At 45.8% G+C, this 26,199-nt stretch overlaps 1 protein-coding gene across 2 annotated transcripts in view; it reads left to right on the top strand.

The window, feature by feature from the left end:
* The first annotated feature begins 4,831 nt into the window (after window positions 1-4,831).
* The window catches only part of midn (midnolin), a 32,973-nt gene continuing 11,605 nt past the window's right edge, over window positions 4,832-26,199 (top strand). The window contains exons 1-7 of one of the 2 annotated variants that reach the window (XM_078424316.1): window positions 4,832-5,161; window positions 7,309-8,272; window positions 8,554-8,641; window positions 8,767-8,829; window positions 20,933-21,367; window positions 23,708-23,825; window positions 24,608-24,892. In XM_078424316.1, coding sequence (XP_078280442.1) covers window positions 8,061-8,272; window positions 8,554-8,641; window positions 8,767-8,829; window positions 20,933-21,367; window positions 23,708-23,825; window positions 24,608-24,892 — 1,201 coding nt within the window. In that variant the 5' untranslated portion in view covers window positions 4,832-5,161; window positions 7,309-8,060. Of the gene's footprint in view, window positions 5,162-6,950; window positions 6,967-7,308; window positions 8,273-8,553; window positions 8,642-8,766; window positions 8,830-20,932; window positions 21,368-23,707; window positions 23,826-24,607; window positions 24,893-26,199 lie in introns of those variants that run through there. The other variant, XM_078424317.1, reaches the window with a different exon arrangement.

Here is a 26,199-nt window from a genome sequence, read left to right as displayed (position 1 = left end):
TTAATTGGCTGGGCAAATGTAAAAATTGTCCCTAGTGGGTGTAGGATAGTGTTAGTGTGCGGGGAACGCTGGGCGGCGCGGACCCATTGGGCCGAAGGGCCTGTTTCTGCGCTGTATCTCTAAATCTAAAAAAATCTAAACTAAGGTGCCATTGCTCATTTATTCCACAAGACAGCATTAATTTTCAAAAGATGATTGTTTTATATTGTAGTCCTGATCTTTTGGACTTAAGAACGCCACTCTTCTATGTATATTGTAGTGCAATTATTAAACTGACAATAAAGTCCACTGCTGTGTATGGACAGAATATGTGCGGCACAGTGGCGCAGCGGTAGAATTGCTGCCTTACAGCGCCAGGGACTCGGCTTAGATCCTGACTACGGGCGCTGTCTGTATGGAGTTTGTACATTCTTCTCCCTGTGACCATGTGAGTTTTCTCTGGGTGCTACGATTTCCTTTCACACTTCAAAGATGTACAGGTTTGTGGGTTAATTGGCTTTGGTCAAAATTACCTCTGGTGTGTAGGATAGTGCTAGCGTGCGAGGATCGCTGGTCAGCACGGACTGCAGGAATTAAAGAGACTGAGCCTGCAGAGTTGCAGGGAACCAAGGTTTCCAGCGGCAGGACAGAAAACCGACCTGGAACTGTCGGCTAACCTCAGTGCCAGTAAAGTACCAGACATCAGCCAACCGTAAAGAGGCAGCCATGCCCTGCTACCACCATTCTGCAGACAAACACCGGCAAGCCTAGCGGAAGCAACAGGCCGAGAGGAGAAGTCTGGTTCAATGGCTTGTACACTCGATAACCACAGGATTAACAGCAAAGAGGATCCTGTGCAGGCTGTCAAGATTGGAAGAATTAACGGTAGGATATGCGGAAGAATGGCTACTGAAAGGGGAAGTTGTGAGACCACATGGTCGGCTGGTGGTGGAGAGCATTAGTAGCTTCAAAATCTGTTAACATCCAACCCATAGATGTAATCACAAAGCAGACAAGCCCTCATCTCTACTTTTTCCTATTTGTTTTATAAGGGGATTAAGGGCATTTGGAGTTTTTTCTTTTGCAAATAGTGCCAAAATATGGTGATGGGTGCAAGAATTTCACTGTGCAGGGCATAGGTGACAAGAAAGAACCATTGAAATTTGGGAGGCATTGGAGATGGCCATGCAGTAAGATGGAGAAGCTGTTCCTGCAATAGTGCTGGTTACGTTGGGACGGATGGGGGTATCAATGGAGAGAGAGCAGGGACTTTTTAAATAGCAAAGTAAGAAACGGTGAATTCAATGTAGGTTTGGCAGCGGCAGTCAAGGTGGAAACAATTAACAGTAAGATATATGGAAGAATTACTTCAGAAAGGGGAAGAGGGGAGACCACGTACCGGTTTTTATTTGGTAGGTCGGTGGTGGAGAGAATTAGCAGCTAGAAAGTCCAGTATCGGTGGACTTGCCTAGTCCATAGATGTAATCATGAAGGAGGCACACGGTGTCTTTATTTTTTATATAAGTTTAAAGAGATTCAGCCTGAACCCAAATACTCTTAACAAACCTCCACTGATGCACTGTAGAAACTATCCTGACTGGTTTTATCACGGCCTGGTGCTGCACCAGAGGTACTGGGGCAGGAAGATTTGGCTGTGATAGTGGAGAGATTATTCTTTCCTTGACACAGGTAGATGGGGTGGTCGAAAAGGCTTTTGGCACATTGGCCATCATCTGTCAGAGTATTGAGTTTTCAGAGCTGAAACATCACCCATTCCTTCTCTCTCCAGAGATGCTGCCTGTCCCGCTGAGTTTCTCCAGCTTTATGTGTCTATATTGAGTATAGTAGTAGGGAGGTCATGTTGCAGTTATGTAAGACATTGGTGAGGCCGCATTTAGAGTGTTGTGTTCAGTTCTGGACACAGAAAATATGTCGTTAAGCTGCAGAGAAGTTTTATGAGGATGTTGCTAGGACTCTGGGGCCTGAGCTAAAGGGAGAGGTTGAGCAGGCTAGGACTATGTTCTTTGGAGCGCAGGAGGATGAGGAATGATCTTGTAGAAGCATACAAAATCATGAGAGGAATAGATCGGGTAGACACACGGAGTCTCTTGCCCAGAGTAGAGGAATTGAGAACCAGAGGACATAGATTTAGGATGGGGGGGGGGGGGGGGGGGAAGGGAGGTTTAATAGGAACCTGAGGGGTAACTTTTCCACACAAAGGGTGGTGGGTGTATGGAATGAGCTGCCGGGGGGTGGGGGAGCACGTACTATTGCAATGTTTAAGAAACATTTAGATAGGTACATGGATGAGATAGGTTTAGAGGGATATGGGTGAAACACAGGCAGGTGGGATTAGGGTAGATGTGGTATATTGGTCGGTGTGGGATAGTTGGGCTGATGGGCCCATTTCCATGCTGTATGACTCTCATTAAGAAATGCTAAGTTAGGTACCAGAGTCATCATCAAATAGGATGGAAAAATGCCCCCAACAATTTAAATAATGGACATCAGGACGTCTGACCACTGAAAAGTGACTTCAAAATATTTGCACTTTGACCAAGCCCTCCTTTTTAAATGCCCCCCAAAACAGATCTTGCTTGAGAAATGGGCGGCACGGTGGCGCAGCGGTAGAGTTGCTGCCTTACAGCGAATGCAGCGCCGGAGACTCAGATTCGATCCTGACTACGGGCGCCGTCTGTACGGAGTTTGTACGTTCTCCCCGTGACCTGCGTGGGTTTTCGCCGAGATCTTCGGTTTCCTCCCACACTCCAAAGACGTACAGGCATGTAGGTTAATTGGCTGGGCAAATGTGTAAAACAAATGTCCCTAGTGTGTGTAGGATAGTGTTAATGTGCGGGGATCGCTGGGCGGCGCGGACCCGGTGGGCTGAAGGGCCTGTTTCCGCGCTGTATCTCTAAAGAAAAAAAGAAAAATACATTCCTGCAGATACTGGAAATCCGAAACAAAAACAGAGACTGCAGGAAACACTCGGCAAGTCAGGCAGCATCTGTGGAAGGAGAGACTGAGTTCAGACTCTGAGGAAACGTCTCAAACCTTAATCATCAACTCTTGGTTCCATCTGCACCGCTGCTGTCCGACCTGCTGAGTGTTTCCAGCTGTTTTGTTTTTTTTTGCTTGGTATTGTTTTGTTGAAGAGCCGCCCTAACAAGGGGTGTTCCTTGGTGAATTAGTGGGGAGCGGGGACATCTACCTGCCGGTTTGTCACCGCCTGTTGTTCGCTGAAGTCTGCAGCAGGCAGCTGGCAGTGAGTGACTCAGCCTTCAGTTTTGTCAGTTTGTGAGGCATTGACACACCGTGTGCTCGGCGCTCAAACTGCATGGGTTGTTTTTTTACTGACAGACGTTTACTACAACCGTTCTTATTACTCACGGGCTTGACCAAGCACTTGATCATGGATTGTGCGACCCTTTCTTTACTCATCACACAACCAACAGTAACATTCTAACCAAGTGAACAAATCCTCCCATAGAAACTCCCAGGAATTAATTATACACTGGAATTTAGAAGGATGAGAGGAGATCTTATCGAAACGTATAAGATTATTAAGGGGTTGGACACGTTAGAGGCAGGAAACATGTTCGCAATGTTGGGGGAGTCCAGAACAAGGGGGCCACAGTTTAAGAATAAGGGGTAGGCCATTTAGTTTGGAGATGAGGAAAAACATTTTCAGTCAGAGAGTTGTGAATCTGTGGAATTCTCTGCCTCAGAAGGCAGTGGAGGCCAAGTCTCTGAATGCATTCAAGAGAGAGCTAGATAGAGCTCTTAAGGATAGCGGAGTCAGGGGGTATCGGGAGAAGGCAGGAACGGGGTACTGATTGAGAATGATCAGCCATGATCACATTGAATGGTGGTGCTGGCTCGAAGGGCCGAATGGCCTCCTCTTGCACCTATTGTCTATCTCTTGGACCACCCTCCGCTGAGTTTTGCCTCCCACCCAATGTTTCTACATTTAGTTCAAACATTGAAAGCCAGGCAACCCGCAAACCGGATGGCAGTGGGAGGGCGCCATTTCTGCCTTGGGTAGAGACTCTGCACTGAAATGTTTTTGTGTGTGTGTGTGTGTGTGTGTTGTTGGCGGGCGGGCGTGTACTTCACGCACTGTGCAGATTTTTTTTAATGGACGAGTCCTTGTTTCAGAAGTTTGCACACTGTGTACATCGGCAGCGGGCGAATGCAAAGTGAACAATGTGAAAAATGCGCTCGAGTCAGTCAGTCATCAATGAATGCCAGGAACAGTAACGCCTTTCCTCACTTAAACTTCCCCCCACAGTGCTGACTTCAACATGACAGTAACTCTGAGTCACCGAGGACGCTGTTTAAACTAATCATTAACGACTAAGCGTGCAAACATTATTATCCCCCCTCCCCGACCCCCCCCCCCCCCCACTGTTTAAACGTATAGAGAAATAATCTGACAATATTTGTTGGCGCAATTGCCAAACTCCAAAGTTAAGCATTGCTGATCATTTTTGACCATATTAGGAGTGCAGACGTAAAAAGACCTGGGAATCAGAATTCCGGGAGAGAACATATTTATACAAAAATCCATAATTAATCTGGCACGAGTTATTTTGGCTTTTGGAAGTGTGTAATGTGTGACGTTCCTGGCGAGGACACACAGAGTACAAGGAGTGCGTCGGTAATCTCCAAGGTGTGTGTGGTGTTCGTGCAGTTTGTTGTGACATCAACCCCCACCACGTAACTATGCCCTTTTCCCGAGAGACGGCGAAGCTCTTGTACACAACGACCAGCACGACGCTAGCCTCCCCTGCTCCGATTAGACAGGAGCTAAATAAGGCACCGGCTTCTGCTAGGCGGTGCAGGGACCGCGATTTCAGGGAATAGAAAAACAACTTTGCTAGGCGGCGGATTATAAAACTGTGATTCATTGATGGTTGCCCTTGCCGGTGATGTCAGCGGGGCGTTTATTCTATCGAATAAGTCCCTGCATTTCAAACTCCCACCACACCCGCCCGCCGGCGTCACTTCTACTCCTTAAATACCAAGTCCGCTCTTCAGTCGAAGGCTTAAAGCAGCAACTGCAGAACGATATCCATCTGCCCGACCTTAAAGGAATTTACAATTTGTACCTCTGACTAAAGGAACTTTATTTTTTGAAGTGAAGACATTGCTAAGAATAAAAGCGATTTGATTATACCCGGTAAGCGATTTCACAGCTGGGATTAAATTGAGCCGTTTTGTGGAACAGTCATTAATCAGGTTAATAATGTGGATAAGACTTCTTACAAGGGTGGAGAGTAAAGTTGTACACTCCAAGAATAGTCAAAATGTTATTGAGACTACAAGTACAGTATTCAGATTAGCAATCTTGCTTATTTAATGTACGTGAGGGTGTTAATGTATGTTATAATCGCTGATTTTTAATATGCAGCTGGATTGAGAAGATCTAGTTTCTGTGACTGTTGTATAACTATTTTCTGAATGGACTCCCAGCTTTACTCTGTTACCAGATTTAACTCGGTGCATTTTCTCTTGTTAGGGTCAGCAGACGCGAAATGTTGGAAATTTTGTAGAGAATTAAATATATATGTATATATATGGTCAATCGTCGTTAGCTTGGATGTGCAGTGCCGCGATTTATCAGAAGGTAGCGCTGTTGATCGTGTGGAGAGAGGGATTTCTGTTAGGACGCCTGCAAACAGATTTGGCTTTCTTTATGCAGCAGTTAATGGCCAGGATACACAGAGAATAAATATTAGAATGATTATAACGCTGGTTTAATACAAACTGTAATAATTGCAATGCGATCACTAATAGTTGGAGAATTGGCTGGGAGGATTCGGGTTTTTAAAAAAAATGCTTAACAACAGTGAGTGAGATTGCATTTTCAATAAAACACTTCCAAACTAAGTCAGCTGAGTTAAAGCTGCAGCATGCGGTGCAAAGGCATTGTTTCTTCGCCAAATGTTGCCATCATCGGATGTGAGTTTTTAAAGCATTCGCGAAACCTCACGGCTAATAACCGAAGAGCGAAAATAGTGTTTAACTTGCATCTGCAAACATTGCCAATTATTATTATTTTTTTAAAGAGAAAGTTTTTGCTTTTTTTTGTCGAAGTATTTCGGTCATAAACCTGCCTGCTCACTTCCTTCTGGGACTGGTGCAGACACGTTTGATTAATTCGCCGGCACGATGCGGGGGCTATTCTTATTTGGGGGGGGGGGGGTTAAAAATTTAATTGAAAATCGAGCTTTTCAGCAATCGGTTCTGGATTCCAGCCCGTCGCTTGCGGGTAGGGGGGTGGAGGAGTATGTGAATAGTGCTATGGTAAGGAACTGTGCAGATACTGGTTTACACCGAAGATAGACACAATATGCTGGAGTAACTCAGCGGATCCGACAGTATCTCTGGGGAGAAGGAATGGGTGACGTTTCGGATCGAGACCCTCCTTCAGTTTGAGGTCCTGATTAATTTTACTGTGTCACCTTCCCCATGCCATGGCTAACAATTAACCACTCTACATTTCCTTGATCATCATCTGCTCATTTGACGTGGAGAGTGCTGGCTCTTTAATGACATACTTTTGCAGAGTTGCCAGAATTATTATTTTTTTAACAATGGTTTGGCCCTGGCGGAACACCAGCTTGACCCTTTGTTTGTCCCGGACTGGTTGCGTCTTTCAGTCCAGGTACACGCAGTGTATGCGCGCTTGGAGCTTGGGGCTTGGAGCTTGGAGGGATGGTCTCTTTAATGAAACACTTTTGCGGAGTTGCCAAAAGAAAAAAACGATTTTAACAATCGTCTGGCCCTTGCGGGAACATCAGGCCGTATGAAGAAGGGGTCTGGACCCGAAACGCCACCCACTCCTCTCCAGAGACGCCACCAGAGTTACTCCAGCACTTTGTGTCTTCTCTTCGGTGTAAACCGGCATCTGCAGTTCCTTCCTGCACATCAGGTTGACCCTTAGTTTTGTTTCTTCTCGACTCATTGCGTCTTTCAGTTCAGGTACAGGGTGTGTGTATATGTAATATATATATATATGTGTGTGTGTGTACATGTTATATATATATATATATGTGAGTGTGTGCTTGGAGAGAGGGGGAAGGAAGGAAGGAACGAGTGAGGGAAGGAACGAGGGAGAGAGGGAGGGAAGGCAGGAACTCCCGGGCGGGCGTTGCAGACTTTTCTGAATGGTTGAAACTGACGAGCGGCGGCCCCGCCCCGGCGCCGACGTCACAATGGACCGGCGGCTGATTGGCTGGTGCCTGGGAACAGGTGGATACTTTTTGGAATGTCGAGGCGTCGCGGGGGCGCTGATTGGCTGACGCGGTGTTTTCTTTGTTGCAGACGTTCTATGAGTAGTATTCTCCCGGGGACGCGGCGGAGCCGGAGTCACAACCGGAGCGGGAGCCGGAGCTAGAGGCAAACAAGAGCCGGAGCTAGAGGAGTCAAAGCCAGCGCCGGAGTGAGAGCTGGAGCCAGAGGAGTCAAAGCCAGCGCCGGAGTGAGAGCCGGAGCTAGAGTCAAAGCCAGCGCCAGAGTGAGAGCCATAGCCGGAGTGAGAGCCGGAGCTAGAGGCAAAGCAAGAGCCGGAGCTAGAGTCCAAGCAAGCGCCGGAGTGAGAGCCAGAGTCAAAGCCAGAGTCAGAGCAGAGTCAAAGCCGGAGCTAGAGGCAAAGCAAGAGCGAGAGCCAGAGCCGGAGCCAGAAGAGTCAAAGCCGGAGTGAGAGCCGGAGCCAGAGTCAAAGCCAGAGCCAGCGTTCACCTCGCAACCAGTCGGCAGGGCTGAGAGAAAACAGCACGGCGTTTAGACCGACCTCTCCGGCCAAACCACTTGTGCGTGTGGTGGTGTTTTTTTCCCTTAACCCACCACCTACCCCTCTATCTTTCGAAGACAAAAGAAAGAAAAAATCCCACCCTCGCACGGACAAATCCAAATACGTACACCGCACACAAATCGCCGATTTAACTATTTCAGCAGGAAAACGCCGGGATCTTTTTTCGTTTCCACAACGCTTAGGGCTCCACAATATTGCATGATTCCTTTAAGAGTCTAAGGGACTTTCTTTCGTGACTCGAAGACCGATCAGAGGTAATCTAATGGACCATACAAGCACCAGGAGCTGTTCCAGAACCCCGACTTGTGAGGCCCATCCAAACGAGCCTTCAATGCGTGTAGTCATCCATACTACGACCGGAGCCCAGTATGATCTTTCTGTTCCAGTAGACGAAACGGTGGAAGGACTCAAACGGAGGTTGTCACAACGCTTAAAGGTTGCCAAGGAGCGTCTCGTCCTCTTGCACAAAGAAACGTACGTACATCTCTTTGTTCTGAGCGAAGCCACGGAACCCCAATCGGAGTTTCTGTGACCGGCTTCTCCGTCGAACTGTAGCCTTTCAGAACTCCGTTTTACTTTGATCGTTTGTTAGCGAGTAAGCCTTGTAAACTTTATATTCCGATGTACTTTTGAACTCATTCGCGAAGCTTGTGCTTTTAACTCTTATAGATGGTTAAATGACCGTTTACATTGAAAGTGGGTTCCTGCTTTATTAAAAATATAATGCGTGTTTTTTAAAAAATAATTTGTTTTAGGCGGTTAAATTCTGGAAAACTGCAGGATCACGGTATAATAGAAGGAAGCAAATTAACCCTTGTCCCCACTGTGGAGGCTGGACTAATGGTAAGATCGACGTCTGACCCGGTTTATACATCAATACATTTTGTGTCTGGTGACACGTCTGAGAGGAAACGTTTGCATTCGTTAATTTTTTTTTCTCTCGCTCTCTTTCTCTTTCTCCCTTCAAGTCTCAAGCTTCGCGGCCGGAACAATCAGTGATGCAGGCTTTGGAAAGCTTAACGGAAACTCAGGTAAAAAATAATTTTGACAGCTTTGAGCACAGTATTGTGTAGCTCGCTGAGTGGTACGCGTGGCCGCTTCATTGATATTTTATTGATATAATTCTGAGTACAACACATTACAAAAAACAACAATTAAGCTTCCAATCGTGCCGGTGTGGTTTTTATATGGATTGCGGAGAGTGAGTTTATGCATTATAGTCGGTTATAACATTAAAATGTATATATTCATTAATTAAAAATCCAATGGGCTCGTTATGATATTGCATAGTTGTTTATGTTTTACACTTACATTGCAGTCACGCTCAATTAGATTTGGGTAGTTCATGTCTAGTTTAAATGTGAGATCCGGCATAGTTGGCCTAAATGTATTGCAAATCGAGTTCCCCAAACCTCCGAAGGGCCAGACATTGTCCTCTTTGTATTATTCGCGGCTGTGCATGTTTCATGTAACACTTGGGACTTCCTTGGCGACAGGCTGGGTGTTTAAGCTACACAGAGAATATTGTTCAGAGCTGACGACTCCTCCTCTTCTCTTCCCCCCCCCCCCTTCCTCGGTGACGCCAGTAAGACCTCCTACCGAAGCATAACCCAGATCGTGAAAAGCCTCTTCCTTTGAACGCGATTTCGTGAACCGTGCAATTCACCTTTCACCTCTTAAATTCCCGGCCCCTGTACATTTTCATCCTAATTGCACCCATTGTTCTCCCTGATCTTTTTTTTTGTGAAGTTGCAACCAGCCTTGGCTGGAATAACTCGCCCGGCCCTGCCCTGGTAACCATTGTGGTGTGTGACATTGTCTTTCTGTGCTTCTGCCGACTCTCAATGGCTAACTTGTGCAGAGCCTTTCCATTCAGAGCGTGACGGAGTCTCTTAAACCTGATGCTCTGGGGCAGAGGCGAACAAAATGCCCCCACTGAAACTTTCAACTCGTAGCAGGACTCCCTGCTTCGCCCGATACACTGTCTTTTGAAGTCGTGCACGGTCTAACCGGACACAGCGGGTAGGGAGGGGCATCTGTGACTGGTTACCAAGTCACAGAAAGCGTCTCAAACGCTTCTGCCCGCTTGTTTCGCCCGCCCTCTTGTTTCACCTCGTCCACCAGAGAGGGTACATGGGCGCTTGTGTGTGTTCCCGATCAGTGGCAATAATTTAGGCTGAAGTTTCGCAGAGGAGCCAACAAATGAAATCGTTTTTAAGAGCTAAGTCGGCTGCAGAACTCATTCTAATGTTGGTTGGGGGCATCGGGAAGTAAGAGAGAGATTTCTCGGTCTCTACATATAATTAGAGGGCGAGAAATTGACAAGACTCCAACCTCAATTGACAGACTCCTCCGTTTCAGGAAGTAGCCCTTGCTTAATGAGGTACCAGGAAGCCTCCCCCAGCTGCATATTCTGGTTCTGTTAAGCAATAGTCTCGTGTTGAGGTTTCTAGAATGGACATTTTAGGGAGTTTGCTGTAGATTTCTAGACTGTTAAAGCACTCGTTAAATTCACAGCCTATCCGGTCAGGCCAAGACACCCACAGAATTTCTAGCACCTTTTTAAAAATTATTAGTAATGTTTTATTTATGTGTTTAATTAGGATTTCAAGGGCTAACTGATTAACAGTGGAACAGGATGAATGGGTGAATGCAAATGCAATTGAATACAGCCAGGCCCCTTTAATCATATGTAAATTAATGTGATGCATCTGGGATGTATTTACATTGTTTGAAGGACACATAATTTATCATTCTGAGCTTGGCAGTATTCACTTGAAAAGTACTATTTATATTAATAGCTTCATTGATCAGGCAGTTGCTGAATCAGTTCCACCCTGCAGCTCTTGTGCTCAGATTGACCAGGCATTGGAGACAAGCATGTTTCCTGGATTTCCTGGGGAGTATATTTTTAAAACCGGAAATCCTATCTTCTCTGCAGTTGATCTGTTGGAGAACGGTACAGGAAGTATGTTTCAGAGGGTTAAAAGCAACTGCAACTCCTGCTCTCAAGGACTCTGTGGATGACGCCATGAGTCTTGTTGATGGGCTTGTATAAGTCATATTATTCCACACTGCTCAAGATGATCATTTCCTGAAATTCTTAGTAGCTACATTACAGTAGCTACATTACAGCCAGCCAATCGAATTCCCCCCCCCCCCCCTTCCACAGCCGGCTTGTTCTTACATTTGATGGATCAGAGGCAAAAGAAGATTACATTCCAGTTGAAGTTCTGTTATCAAACAAGCCGCCAATTATTCCCCCTCCTCCTCCTCCTCTCCCTTGGGAATGGCAGACGCTGTGGAAATTCATAATCCGGAATAGCAGAGGCATCATAGTGACGTAGACTGAAGCTGCATCACACTTGACGAATGAGAAACGCACACTGTGTTGTCAAACATATTTGTGGTAGAAGGCAGCAAGTGCCTTCAGACTGAATGGGACATCGACTCTCAAAGCAGTGATGTGCTAGTTACAGAACATGCCAATTGATGTGTTTTTTAAGTTTAAAAAAAAAAAAATCCCCCAGATTTAAATGGAGTAAAACATATTTATTTTAATATTGCTTGTATTTGCATTGTTGGCTCCAGGCTGTCGAATGGCCAGAGCGTTTCCTCGAAATGTCAGTGTTATGGCATGAGTTGTTTTTGCTGTGACGTCTGAATCCCCAGGAAGGAGCCAGTGTGTCCTTAATCAAGACTCAACATCCAGCTCAGTTACATATGTGATCAAGCTAGCTGAGTCAAAACGTGGCGTAATAGGGGATACAGGTCCAGTCACATTCCAATGCGTATGAATAGTGGGTGCAAGGTTTTAAAGGATCTATTTATGACTGAGTGTAAATGGCTTGGCGTACAAATGTACAGATAAGCACCCAATTAAACATAATCTTGTTCATCTAAATTTGTCAGTGAAGTGGGCGAGTTCATTAAACCAGTCCTTGGAATTTAGCACATGGCTGGTCTGGAGAGCTTTATAGTTTGAAAAAAAAAAACCCAATCCTACAAAACTTGTCTTGTGAGCAGTTCTGTTGCCCCAGCTTAACAGAATTCCTTCCGGCCCCGATTGCTGTCATTGAGTTTGTTTTACTCTTTTATTTATTTCTGTTCCTGTAAGAAAGCAGCCTTCCCTCTTGACCGGAAAATGCCAAGAGATGGGGTTTTTTGAAAGCCGGTCAAACAGGTCCAATAGTTGCCCAGGAGTACCCTCTGGCACAGAGAGTCCAGCATGTTAAGGAACAACAGATTGTGTTTGTTTAAGGTTATGGGGAAGAGGTTTACTTTGTGTTTAAACAAAAAAAAAAGGAAGGGAAACTCACCCAGACAAATACACAAACAGGCAGAGCGATGGTGGCCAGTAAGTCCGATCAGTGCTTGCCGTTAAGCTACCAATTTAAAAAAGAAACTCTGTTTAAGGCCAGACTAAGAATAGAAATTAATCAAGTGAAATACTAAATCCATTGGAAGCTTTATTCTGCACACTGCATTCACGGAATTAGACTGAAGGGTATGATTTCGTAACCACCCAGTGGCCATGCAAAATAACATGTTTTTTTTGTCCTTGCACCTCCTGTGTCCATGGTGAGGAACTATTTTTAGCAGCCAGAGTATGAATGAAAAATGAGTCCGTGCCTTTCAATGAAAACCGATTGATTGTTTTTCCAAAAACTTGAAGCATTGGAAAGTTTTTTTTCTTCCAAACACAACATTTTCAGGTTTTTCTTAATGTACTGCAGATTTTACATAAGACTGGAATGGATCCTTCAGCCCTTCTAGATTGCACTATCGTTTGGTTAATTGGATCAGTCCTGGTCTCTATTTTAATTCCACTCACTTTAATATTGTGAATGTATGTTACTTAAACCACTGTCCCATTTGTTTCAAAATGCAAGTAAATAACAACGCTGTCTCTTGAGTGTGGTATTCCGATCTTTGTAACTTTGATAGACAATAGACAATAAGTGCAGGAGTAGGCCATTCAGCCCTTCGAGCCAGCACCGCCATTCAATGCGATCATGGCTGATCACTCTCAATCAGTACCCCGTTCCTGCCTTCTCCCCATACCCCCTCACTCCGCTATCCTTAAGAGCTCTATCCAGCTCTCTCTTGAAAGCATCCAACGAACTGGCCTCCACTGCCTTCTGAGGCAGAGAATTCTACACCTTCACCACTCTCTGACTGAAAAAGTTCTTCCTCATCTCCGTTTTAAATGGCCTACCCCTTATTCTTAAACTGTGGCCCCTTGTTCTGGACTCCCCCAACATTGGGAACATGTTTCCTGCCTCTAATGTGTCCAATCCCCTAATTATCTTATATGTTTCAATAAGATCCCCCCTCATCCTTCTAAATTCCAGTGTGATGTGGTTGACTTCACCATCTTTGTCCAAACCAGTCTTACTTTGGTCATTCGGTGGAATCCATCCTATCTCCTTCACTCCTTCCCTCCAAGATAGTTGGATTTCACCAACTCCATTCCACCACTGATGCCTGTTCTTTAAGTACCAGGGCACCAGCCACACAAATTCTCTCCCTAAATTTCTGCTCTTCTATCTTTCCCTTCCATGTGAGATGTAGCTTAAAGCCCACTTGTCCGAACATTTCTTTAAATGACTGGATGTCAAAGTTACAATCAATGATGTTGATGTGAAGTGCGTTAGATCATTTTACAATATTAAAAATACTGTATTAATGTGTGTGCAGTAGATCTGGTTTAATGTGTGTCGCAGTTAGTCGTTTGACCAGATGAAGATTATTGTTGAAGATGACGCCCTCTTTAAACAGGAGTTGAGTTTAAGACACTAAGTTTAGAACTTAATTCTTAAATCCAGAGGAAGTTTTCATTCTGCACAGAATTTGACCGAAGGATGTGATTTCATATCCATTCTTTGGGCTTTTGAAAATAACATGGGATTTTTTTGTCTCCACTCTTCTGTGTCCATGGTGAAGGAACTATTTTTAGCAGCCAGTATATGAATGAAAAATGCGCATGTGCTTTTTTTGTTTGTATATACGTGGGCTGCTGTCTTTTTCTTCTCTTGATGATGGCCAGGGAGTGGAAAACACGAACTAAATCGTGGCATTTAAAAATAGAGGCTGCAATTTATATTGCCCACTGAAATGCAGTTAGATGCACAGACAGGATGCAAGTGAGCCACACACACACACACACACACACACACACACACACACACACACACGTACACACACACACACACCTTTCATGTATCTGAGCTGGTGAATTGTTGAGGAATCAGCAACAACAGCTGAAGAGCGCATTGATATTTCTTTGCTAAATACAAAGCTGATCTTAAACCTGATACTGAAGTCCTGACCTGGTTTAAAAGAGTGTCAAACTGAACAGCAGACATGAGGACCCACTGTCACACACTGTTAGATCTCCATGCCCCGGCCCTTTATTTTGCTCCATCTTCCAGTTCAGAGTAAGCCTTTGGAACAGCCACCTTTGTCTCATTTGCTAATTAGTGTGTATTATACAGAACAGAGCTCCGTTTTGAGTGTCCTTTTATTCTTTTCATGTCCACTCCATCGTGCACTCTCTGTAAACTGTTTTAATACACGGTGGGTGCTATACATTTTAACTGAATTAACATCCCCCCCCCCCCACCACTAAGACAAGCCCATTCACCACTCCACGGCTCTTGCAGGGGCCATTGAAACGGCATTGTGTCCTTGCAGCTGAGGGGCCTTTGTGGCGAGGCATTTTTAGACTTTAGAAAGGTATCTACGTACGGTGGTGAGAGAGGTGCATGTGAAGCTCTTTTGTTTTTTTAATTGTGCGTGGGCGAGTGTAACGCCTGATGTCTTTGCATCTGAGGCGGATGGAGGATCTGCAGTCGTGATGCCTGGGACTCTGACACCTCACCTCTTTTATGAGTGAAGTGGATTTTTGGTCGTGACTGAGTAGATTGCAGGGGACCACCTCCGAGATCCAATTAACACTGGCTGTTGCTGCGGTTTTGTGTTTTTTTTTTGTTGCACAAATGCAGCTGGAAAGAATGAGTGGGCATGGTGATAAGGGTTCCAAGAAATTGATCAAGAAATGAGAACAGCAACCTGCCCCTTTGAGGTTATAAGAGCTTTGGAACGTGTGTTGCCATTTTAGTTATTTTCTAAATCTTTGAAATGCGCCAGGGTAGGCTGGTTCTTTATTATGGTTTCGGGTTACAAAGTGCGTGTGACGCCCAACTCTTTCATGGTTCGTGTTTCGCGAGCTGGGAAGGAAAACTAATATGATTTGTAAATTGATAGTGTGCCGAAGGTAGATAGACTTTAGCACTTGGAGCTGCGTTGGTCTGAGGCGTGCTGCGCAGTTGCATACAGATGAATATTGCAATACATGGCTGCAAATGAGTTTCTGTGAACTGTGGGGACCTCTAAATGGATCTGTCAGCATTGCATTTTCAACGTCTGGACTTGAGCGGGCCTGTCGTGTGGTGACGACAAGGAAACGCCTCTCAGCTTTTTTCAATTTGATCACCTTTTGAAGCAATTTGCAGTTAAAGGGAGATGGGGAATCTAGGCTGCAGCTAACAAATAAAAAATAAATTGACTAAGGCAGAAAAATCTCTCTCTTAAATGTGCAGCTCCTGCATTCACACCTATTGTGATAAAGTGCATTTTGCTTCTTTTAGTAAAGAATGTGCCATTTGTTCATTCAGTTCTAGAGTTGGGGTGGTTATGGATAGAATATTGATATATGTGGCTACTTGCATATTATGCTATAATATATATGCTATAATGTGCCTACTTGCATATTGTAGTATGGAGCTAGAATGACCCTAACACGAAAGATCCACAAAAGTAATTATTTATTTATTTTCAAGTGCTTTAGAATTTTTTTTAATTTCCGATTATATGCTTGAAATAAGGAAAATATTCTTTAGTATGGACCTGCTACCAATTAGAAATTGATTGTTGTCTTTACCAAATAGTTAGCTGCTGCTTGTCGTTGCTTATGATGGATTTGTGTGTCTGTGTGCATGCGTTACTGCACGGCTTCTAAAAAAGGAAAGGTGCTGGAGGGTGAAAGTCTGTATCTTCAGCTTCAAAGAGACTCCACTTAGTCTTTGGCAGCTGGTAGGTTGAAAAGGGGAGGATGACTTTCAAAGATGTGCGTGGGGAGGGGATGGGGCCGGGTCCTGTTCCTTGTCGGCTGGGATTTGTATTTCGTATAGCTCTGGTACTTAATCAATACATCCTAGGGTACTTAAGATTTGCAGTATGCTTAGAATTCTAAGAAGGCTTCCTCCTGCCCCTGCTGGGCGATGAAGGGGGAGGGTGGAATAAGGAAGGGGAAAGGAAAGAAAGAGCGAGCCGCGAATCACTTGGGACTTTTACATTGAGCAGATGAGATGCGGATTTTGATTTAGCTGCAGAGACTGAATGACTGAGTTTAGTCAAGGTCGGGTCACTTGGGCTCAGCAGCCCTTTGCGAACGTGGAATTAAAATGAAATATTTTGAGTAAAGGCACTTGCAATTCAATCGGTGCCTGTTTTGGTGGTGCCAGCTCCACCAAATGTTACTGTTCCTGAAGTAGGTGGGAAAGTTGAACTCTAAAGGCAGGGTTAGTGTTCTTCATTGATCAAGATACCTGCATATTCTTTTTTCCTCGGCTATTTTCTAGACGGTTTATACCGACTTGAGAGAGCTAAGAAAATAAAAGGTATTTGCCCTTAAAAGAGTGAGCACCTTTTTGTGTTCCAGCACTGCCCACTAGATGCCCATTTGCATTGTTGCACTAGGTTTCACAAACCTTTTTAAGTTCTGCATGCAGAGTGCAGCGATCAGTGGAACACCCCATTCAGTCTGGCTCACTCGATTTGTTCCTGATAATCCACAGCGATTGTGTCACTGCACAAGGACATCAGTAGGTCCATAACCCCTTTCAATAACTTTGTCCCTTTTCCTTATTCTCTTGCTTATTAGATATCTGTTTAAATATGATTGTATAATATGTCATGGCTTGTCACTTTGTTTGTTGGTGAAAGATTATGAAAGTGTTTTCCGATCTTATGTGTCCTCGCTCAACCACCGTGCGACGTCACTGATGATATTATTGTTTAATCATTGTGGATGGAGGAGTTTGACTTGTGTCAGGTGGAGGCAAAGATGTACTTCACCACCTTAAATGGAGTAAAAGCAAAATACGCTTTTTATTCATTACCAGAATTATGTCCAAAAATAGCCAGATGCTCACTCACCTTTTAATGAAGAGGAACCGTTTCAAAGCAGAAGTTAAAATGACTATTTATTTATTGGGCTTGTACTAATCATGTTTTGGGGAACTCTTTCTCCAATGCTGGAAGTACAATGTTGGGTTAGAACAGAAAGTTACATGCACTCTTTGGTTGGATGTTAATTGTGCACACAATTCAAGATGCAGTGAGTTCACTACTAAAGGCCTTGGTGGAGAGAAAAGACTGGCTTCCCATATTGGGCTTGTCGGAAGAGAATTTGTGGAAGAAAACCTATTTGTTGCTCTTTCTGGAACTGCATAACTTTGAGAGCTAGTTGTGAATAAAATCTGCCCAGTTGGTTGAATAGCATGATGATGAAGTTTAATTTAACGTTGGCGTGTTTGCTAAGAGATGGGAAGACTATTTTCTCTTCTGCCCCAATGCTAGTGTTTCTGGAAAGTGGTTATATGAATAATCTGAGAGGGAATGTCAGGGTCTTATGAATTTTTCCTCCAAAACACAAATATAGAAGAGAATGCAGACTGAGACTTTGCTGGCTTTACCTTGCACTAAACGTTATTCCCTTATGCATCTATACACTGTAAATGGCTCGATTAGTAATCATGTATTGTCTTTCCACTGACTGGTTAGCACGCAACAAAAGCTTCTCACTGTACCTCGGTCGGTACGCATGACAATAAACTCAACTGAATATCGGCAAACCAGGATCTGAGCATTAAGGCTTTAAAAAAAAAAAATAATACTGAACGAAGATTAATCACTAGTATCATTCCTTCCAGCTTCGCCCCTTCCTATAAACTTGGTATTTTCAGAATGTCTTTTTGGAAGTAGTCCAGGCTCTTGCAGAGATCATTGTTTTACTTCCAAATGTTGAATCCAGCCCTTGAATTCACTCGGCCCTCCTCCACAAAGGGAGAAAGGAATGTGCTTTGAAGCCGTGCCTCTCCTCTGGTGAAGGTCTTGGATGTACACCTGCATTGGGCCTCATCATCTTTGGATGCCTGACAAAACGCTGAGAGTTTGCTCTGGCAGAGCAGATTATGTATCTGATTTTTCGGCCATCTGCTTCCCCCCCCCCCACCTAACAATCAGGTGACCGGGCTTGCAAGATGGAGATGAATTGCCATCAGACGGTGGAAATTCTTTAGATTCCCTGCCAGCTCAGCCGTTATCATTGGAGCTTAAACCAGGGGCCATACCGGACGGAGTGCAGCTGTTGTGTGCGCACACACGCACTGAATGCAGGGCAGTCGTAGAAGTGGTGTGGAGAGGGGGGGTTAAGGACTCTTAGAAAGGCAGTCGCAGTGGAAAAGAACCCTTTTGTATACGCACAGAGCCATTTGGCATTATCTCTTGAGACCGGTGGTCGGTCCTCATTGAAAGCTCCTTGTGTGCAGACTGTACCGACGTGGGCACAAACCAGACCATTCAATCTGTTGCAGAATGCACCCCTCCCCCAGCCACTTCGACCCCCATTTATATCCTGCAGTTCTCCTCGGCACGTGACTACAATTCCAAATTAGACATGTAAATATGCACAACTAGTGTAAATAAGTGGCGACGCGACTGGGTCTATCAGCTAAATGAGCTCATCGTCATCCCCGACCTGTCGGTGGTCAGTGTAGCTTCGGCACTGAGCTGCTGCAAGCTAGCTGCAGCCAGGCATTGGGTAATTTAAATAGACACGAAGCGCAGATGTATAAAACAGCTATGCCCGCCTTTTAACTCCCCTGAGTATGGGCCGTATATGCTAGGCGGCAGCACGCAAGCGATTTTGACATTAAAGTATAGAGATTTAATTACCGTCATGAATATTAGGCAGAGCTGAAGAACAGAAAGCCACAGAAGGATGCAAATCCGCGTGGCTGTTTCCCTGAAGCAGAAAATTAAATGAGGATTAAAAGGCACCCTTTGTTACCACTTGATGTCGGGATAGATTTGCTCTCATCAGTCCCAATCTTGTAAGACGCATTACTTGGCTAATCTGGGTTTTTTTTTTAAAAGAAAGAAAATAAATTGCTTCCAATGTTAGGTCTTGGGTTAACTGGTCCAGTGGATGAGAGACGTTACTGTGGTGTGAGGGGAGGGAAAGGTTAGTTCTTGGTTACTGTTCGCTGATCTTTAAGGGAAGCTTTTCTCCATCCGAGCATGAGGAAAGGAAATGGGTCACTTTGCCCCTCGAGCCAGGTCTGCCATTGAATTAAGATCCTTGCTGATCTGACTGGCCTCTTACTCCATTTTCATGCCTGTGACCCATGACCTCCCTCCAGATAAAAGATCACCCTATCTTGGCCTTGAATAATCAATGACTCGGTGCAGAGATTTCTGGATATCTGTGGTCGCCTAAGAAATTCCTCCTCCTCCTCCTCCGCTGTCTTAAACAAAAACAGCCCCTTATCCCGAGACAATGTCCCATGGTTTTAGATTCCCCAAGGGAGAAATATCCTCTGAGCGTTCTGGATGTCACTCGAAGACCGGGCGTAGTTCGTTTGGCTTCCCTTTGTTCTGTGGCTGAGTGTTCTGTCTGAGCGGCTAATGGCACGGCATAGAAACCACTGCCCTTTGCCACTACACTCTTAACGTGAAGTGGCTCCCTTCAGGAGAGCTGCCAAAGGTTTGTGAAAGTCAAAGGTACCCCCCCCCCCCCCCCCACATAACCTTAATTTTTTTTAATTTTTAAATCAGCGGTCCTAATTTGAACTTTTCTGAGGTAGAGATTTCTCTGCGTTCATTCAATAGTGCCAAGGACAGAAATGTAGCTGATTCTGCAGCCAGTCAGTGGGGGGACTTGAAGCACTTTTGGATTTGTACATCAAGGACTGGGGCAGCTCCTTGAATATTAAATGTGTGCGCAATTTGGAGCTTTAGGAGCGAGTGAGGGTGGAAAAGGTGCGGCGCGCACATTTTAAGGTTTAACGTGTCATCTTCGTCAATTATCTTCGAAACCGATGCAAGAATAATTTGTTTATTGCCATGAACCTTGAGCTTCATTGATTTGCTTCACCAGCTCAGTAAAGGATTGCCACTTTAGTGTAGCCTTTAGACTCCTTGCAGTGGGACTCCTTTGTGAAGCTGGCAGTTAGATTATTGCCGCCTTGATGTATTATTACCGGAAGTGCGGCTGTACTTTGTGCTGTATTCTGCACTTTAAAAAAATATTTGTGTACCGTCTTGCAAGAGTTTTGTATACTATTTTAACAGAGTTAGGAAATGCTTTTATGACTCGTAAAATACCATCTCGTGAAGCAATTCATTTAAAAGCTTAAGTCCACAAGACCAATTGAGCTCGTTCAAATCTGGTCTTGCAATAAAAGTTATCTGCAAACTTCTCCCTATGAACACGTGGGTTTTCCAGGTGCTCACGTTTCTTCACACATTCCAAGGGCATGCAGGTTTGTAGGTTAATTGGCATCTCTAAATTGTCCCTCGTGCGTAGGATAGAGCTGGGTGAGTGGTTGGGTGATTGTTGGTCGGTGTGGGCTGAAGGGCCTGTTTCCACGCTTTACCACTAAACTGAACACTTGGATTTAGAGATACAGCGCGGAAACAGGCCCTTCGGCCCACCGAGTCCGCGCCGCCCAGCGATCCCCGCACATTAACACTATCCTCCACCCACTAGGGACAATTTTTACATTTACCCAGTCAATTAACCTACAAACCTGCACGTCTTTGGAGCGTGGGAGGAAACCGGAGATCTCGGAGAAAACCCACGCAGGTCACGGGGAGAACGTACAGACGGCGCCCGTAGTCAGGATCGAACCTGAGTCTCCGGCACTGCATTCGCTGTAAGGCAGCAACTCCACCGTGCCAACACTTGGGTCGAACTCCATTGTATTTTCGAGACTTTTTGTTTTGTAAGCGCACAAGAGAAGGTTACGGAGCTTTAAATGTGCCTGCTCTTTCTCTCCCTTCCAGGTCAATGACTTTCTGTCGGGACGGTCGCCTCTGACCCTTGCCCTGCGGGTTGGCGACCACATGATGTTTGTTCAGCTGCAGTTGGCAGCGCAGCAGGCGGGCAGCCAGCTCCAGCACCGGCACGTCATTGCCAGCCGGGAGAGCAGCAGCAGCGGAGGGGCAGCGGGAGCCCCAGCGGCAGCCCCAGCGGCAGCGCCCGGCTTTGCCAACACTCAAGGACTTCACAGGCAAACGGTGGGAGCCTCGAACTGTAACCACCTAGCGGCCTGCCAGCCAGCGATGGCCACTCCGGCCCCCAAACCCCCTCCCCCCGCCACCACCGCCACCTGCTTCAGCCCCGCTCGCCCGCCATCGGTCACCGCCGGATCCTTCCGCTCACACGGGGCCAACGCGTCGACGGGCAGCCACAACATCGCTGCCTCCTCTTGTACTGAGGTACAGTAATCCTGCACCGAGGCTCAATGCTTGCGTTTCCCACTGTGCACTTGTTGAGTTTAGATAGACACTAAAAGCTGCAGTAACTCAGCGGGACAGGCAGCAGCTCTGGAGAGAAGGAATGGGTGACGTTTTTCGGGTCGAGGCCTTTCCTCAGACTGAGAGTCAGGGGAAGGGGAAACGAGAGATATAGACAGTGACAAATCACAGAAAGATGTGGAAAAAAATTCACCATAATAAAGGAAACAGGCCATTGTTAGCTGTTTAGTAGGTGAGACCGAGTTTGGTTTAGTTTAGAGAACTGTGGAAACTGCCCCTTCGGCCCATCGAGTTTGTGCCGACCAGCAATCCCCGCACACTTACACTGTCCTAGACACACTAGGGACGATCTACTGTTATGCCAAGCCTATTAACCTACAAACCTGTACGTCTTTGGAGTGTGGCAGGAAACCTGAAATCCTGGAGAAAACCCACTTGGGTCTCGGGGAGAACGTACAAACTCCATACAGGCAGCACCCGTAGCCGGGATCAAAACTGTGTCTCTGGCGCTGTGAGGCAGCGACCACTGGGCTGCCCGGCACATTTATAGGGTCATACAGCACGGAAATGGGCTCTGAGGCCCAATTCATCCGTGTCAACCAAGATCCCCCATCTAACCTAGGCTCATTTGGCCCATATCCAACCAAGTCCTATGGAAGATTCGCGTGTGTAGACACCGTACATTGACGATGGAGCATTAACCTGAACTGTGCCAGTCCTTCAGTCAGTTGTCCACAAAAATGCAGGCATCAAGAATGGTCGACATTCTTGTGGGGGCCAACAGAGGCATCTCCTCGTCTCTTCTGAGAGGTGTTGGTTGATGCAGAGGTTGGAGGGTTGGGAGAATAGGCTACCCTTATTAATAGAGAATCTGGTACTCCAATAGAAAATCAGAGGGGAAATTCAGCAACATTGTTAACTGTAAATCAAAATTCATGTCTGCACACTGCCTTAGCTTTTCATTTCAAATGTGTAGCTATGTATTAACATTATGCGTCAAATAACTGGCTGATATTAATGCATTGGACCTGAGTGTTTGATAACTGTTCACCTTTTAATGCATTGATCTTAAAAGGAAATATAAGCAAAAGTCCTGCTACGGCTACGTTTACCCCCTCTTCAGAATGCAAGCGGAGAGGCAAAATGTTTTTTAATTGATGCTTTTTGCTGATAGCCAGCTTCTTGGCTGTGGTGTCCTTCGGGATTTGTCAGCTACCTTTAAGCTTTGCCTGCCAAAAGCATTAACTGAGTTGAAATTAAGATAATTTATTATGGAGCTGAGTTGTCTCCGATTAGCTATAATGACCAGCTCCAATGGGTCTATGAGAGAATGGAATTGCTTCAACTGGTGATGTATAGTTTGCATTAGCGTAGGCCTGCCCTGTTAATCGGTCCAATTAACCATTGTGTACTTGAGACGGTCCGAAACTATCAGGAGGCAAAGGTGCCGGCCGCTGGGTTAGGTAGAGCAGTACAATCGTCCACATTGTAGCCGGGACAGGAAATGCTCCCTTCAGCAAGACGAAAGGACACATACCATCGGTCAGCTTATCTGTGGGTCTTGTGTTCTCCAGGCTTCCTGTCTTGCATTCCATTAGAGGCACGGTATCAGTAACCGTGCAGGCCACAGAACAAGAAAGTTTGCAGAGCGAGGGATCACAAACGCGAATTCCCCGTTGGATGTTGGCTCCATCAATACATTAATTTAGAGATGCAGCGTGGAAGCAGGCCCTTCGGCCCGCCGAGTCCATGCCGACCAGCGATTTCAGCAAATCGCCGACCAGCAACGTGGAAATGTTTCATTTCCTTTCAGCTCATCATTCTGTAAATAGTCGTTCAGCATGGAAACAGGCCCTTCAGCCCAACTTGCACATGCTGACCAAGATGCTCCATAACATTAATGCTTCCTGCCCTTGTTTGGCCCATATCGTTCCCCTCTCCATTTACCTATTGAAGTGTCTTTTAAATGTTGTAGTAGTACCTGCCTCTCGACTATCTCCTCTGGCAACTTGTTCCCTATATTCTCCCCCCATTTGTGTGTGTGGGAGGGGAGGGGGGAGAATATAGTTTCCCCTCTGTTTCCTATTTAATCTTTCCACTCCCACCTTAAACATATGTCCCCTGGTTCTTGATTTCTCTAGTCTGGGCAAAAGACTCTGCATGATATGGGAAGTTACTTTGTGGAATTATGAAACAATGCAGGGAGGAACAATAGATGGTGCACTGCCTGCGTTCATGCTGAGTGTGTGTTATTAGTTCTCTTATCTGGACAATGTTGACATTGAATACCTCCTTTCTCAGGGTGACTGCAGTACAAGAAACACTAGTCCCACTGCTTCGGGCAAGTCTCGGAAACCAGGTGCCATCATCGAGAGCTTTGTCAACCACGCCCCGGGGGTTTTCTCTGGAACCTTCTCAGGTAATTCAAAGCACACTGCTTTTGTTCAAATCCTTTTCAGTGGCGAAAGTGCATTAAAGTTGTCAAATGGAGAGGCGGGTCGGCAACAGAAAGGGTTCGAAAACCTTTTTTTTTTTTTCCTCTCCCCTCTGCGCTGCAATTTTGTTGCTTGTCTGTTCCCGCTCTTGGACATCTCCCCAGATCTTGCAAGCCTGGTGTCTCTGGCCATTGGAATTCAGCAAGTCCCTCAGAGCAGTGGCAGGAAGGAGCTCTGGTTTAGCCTCCTTTGGGGCGGCACAGTGGTGCAGCAGTAGTGTTGCTGCCTTATAGCTCCAGAGACCCAGGTTCGATCCTGACCACGGCTGCTGTCTGTACGGACTTTGTACGTTCTCCCGGTGAAGACATGTGGGTTTTCTCCGGGTGCTCCGATTACCTCCCGCACTCCAAAGAAGTACAGGTTTGTAGGTTAATTGGCCTTGGTAAAATTGTCCCCAGTGTGCAGGATAGGCTGGTGGGTACGGGACGATCGCTGTTTGGCGCGGACTCAATGGGCCGAAGGACCTGTTTCCGCGCTGTGTCGTCTAAAGTAAAAAGAGAGCATTTTTGGGGCCTTCTGCCAATTTCCTCAGTATGCTAACCTTGATTGGTAATGGCATCAAAGGTCATGGGGAGAAGGCAGACGAATGGGGGTCAGAGGGGGAAATGTCTGTGCGGGGGTCGGTGCAGACTCGGTGGGCCGAAGGGCCTGTTTCCGCGCTGTATCTCTATAAACTAAACTAAACGTAATCCCCTCTTTATATCAGGCACTTTGCACCCAAACTGCCAGGACAGCACCGGAAGGCCCCGCCGTGACATCACCACCATCCTGCAGATCCTGAACGACCTGCTGAGCGCCACCCGTCACTACCAGGGGATGCCGCAGTCCCTGGCCCAGCTGCGCTGCCAGACGCAGTGCGCCCCCAGTCCCCCCTCGCCTTCGCCTTCTCCACCGTCCCCGGCCTGCTCCAACAAAACTACCTCCGAAGACACGGCCCAGCAGCCACTGCACTCCCTCGTCCAGAGCCAGATCAGGATGTGCAGATCAAGTGGTAAGTCGCCCGCTGGGTGGGCTGTGGGGGGGTGGCTCGGGGGGGGGGAGGCACAGAAACATTACAGTGACTCCAGGTCACGCAGCGTCTCTGGAGAAAAGGAACGGGTGACGTTTAGGGTCGAGGCCCTTCTTTCAAACTCGGAACAAACTAAAACTCAAACAAGACAAAAAAGATGCTTCCTCCAAACCTGGCGTCCTGTGCACCAAATCGTCCTGCACGCTGCCTTGGTCAATTCACTTGCTTGCAGCAAAGCTGGTGAAACTATTGTGTTTGTATAGTGACTTTCATGAGTTTGACCTCACAGAGCACCAGCTAAGTATTTGAGGGATGTACTCACTTTGCAATGGAGAACGCACATAACTGGAATATGCAAATTTAATATTTCCCTTTTTCTTCAATGCTGATTATCTTTTGTTAGTCCCCACTTCCCACTGTTCTTCAACGTAGAGACCTGAGCTTTTCCGTTGTGTTTTCCTACTGTTTGTACACGTGACCATTATTCAGTGTGCGTGGTTCAATGGTTTATTGTCGCATGTACTGAGCTACAGTGAATTTTTTTTGCATATAGTTCAGTAAAGTATCGTGCATAAGTGCAAGTTTAGATTAAGTACAAAGTGTATAGAAATAGTCCGCTGAGACAAAATGCAAGAGGTCACCAGGTTTTGACGCTATTTTCGAAGTCCAAATTGCTTTAGGTGTGTGGGTAATGGTAAACTCTTAATGTTAAACTCCCCGGTCTCTCCCCCTACCCCCCTGTTTGGCTGTACGATTCATCCAGGAGTAGTAGCCTTTCCTTTGGCCATTGAACCATATAGGATCGCTGAAGGAAAATAAAGACGCAAAGTGCTGGGGTAACTCAGCGGGTGAGACAGCAGTTGAGTTACTCCAGCACATTGGGTTTTTTTTTCCCTCCATTTGTAAACCAGCATCTGCGGTTCCACTTTTCTGCACGTACCATTGCATTTTGAAAGCCCCTTTTGGTCGAGAGTTGATGTGCAAAAGTGTTTCCAGCAGGAATCGAGGAATTGATCATTATTGGAAAAGCACGGGACCTCTTTCCATCTTTCCTGATCTTGAGTCGGCGACGAATTACTCATTCCCCGGAAGGCAAAGGCTTTCTTTTCCCACCATCCTAAATCCAGCGCTGGTTTGAGAATTCCTACTCCTTCATTTGAGGACATTTTAAGATTGGAAAGTTTGATGTTCATGGTCATCGTATAAACAGATTTCACCGTCAGAGAAGTGGGGAAGAGCAGACAAGCAGAATGTAAATTCTATCCAAACAAAAAGGAAGCTTTTCCCCA

Source organism: Rhinoraja longicauda, chromosome 28 (assembly GCF_053455715.1).
Source record: "Rhinoraja longicauda isolate Sanriku21f chromosome 28, sRhiLon1.1, whole genome shotgun sequence".
Classification (NCBI taxonomy): domain Eukaryota; kingdom Metazoa; phylum Chordata; class Chondrichthyes; order Rajiformes; family Arhynchobatidae; genus Rhinoraja; species Rhinoraja longicauda.
This window is presented reverse-complemented; position numbering and strand designations above follow the sequence as displayed.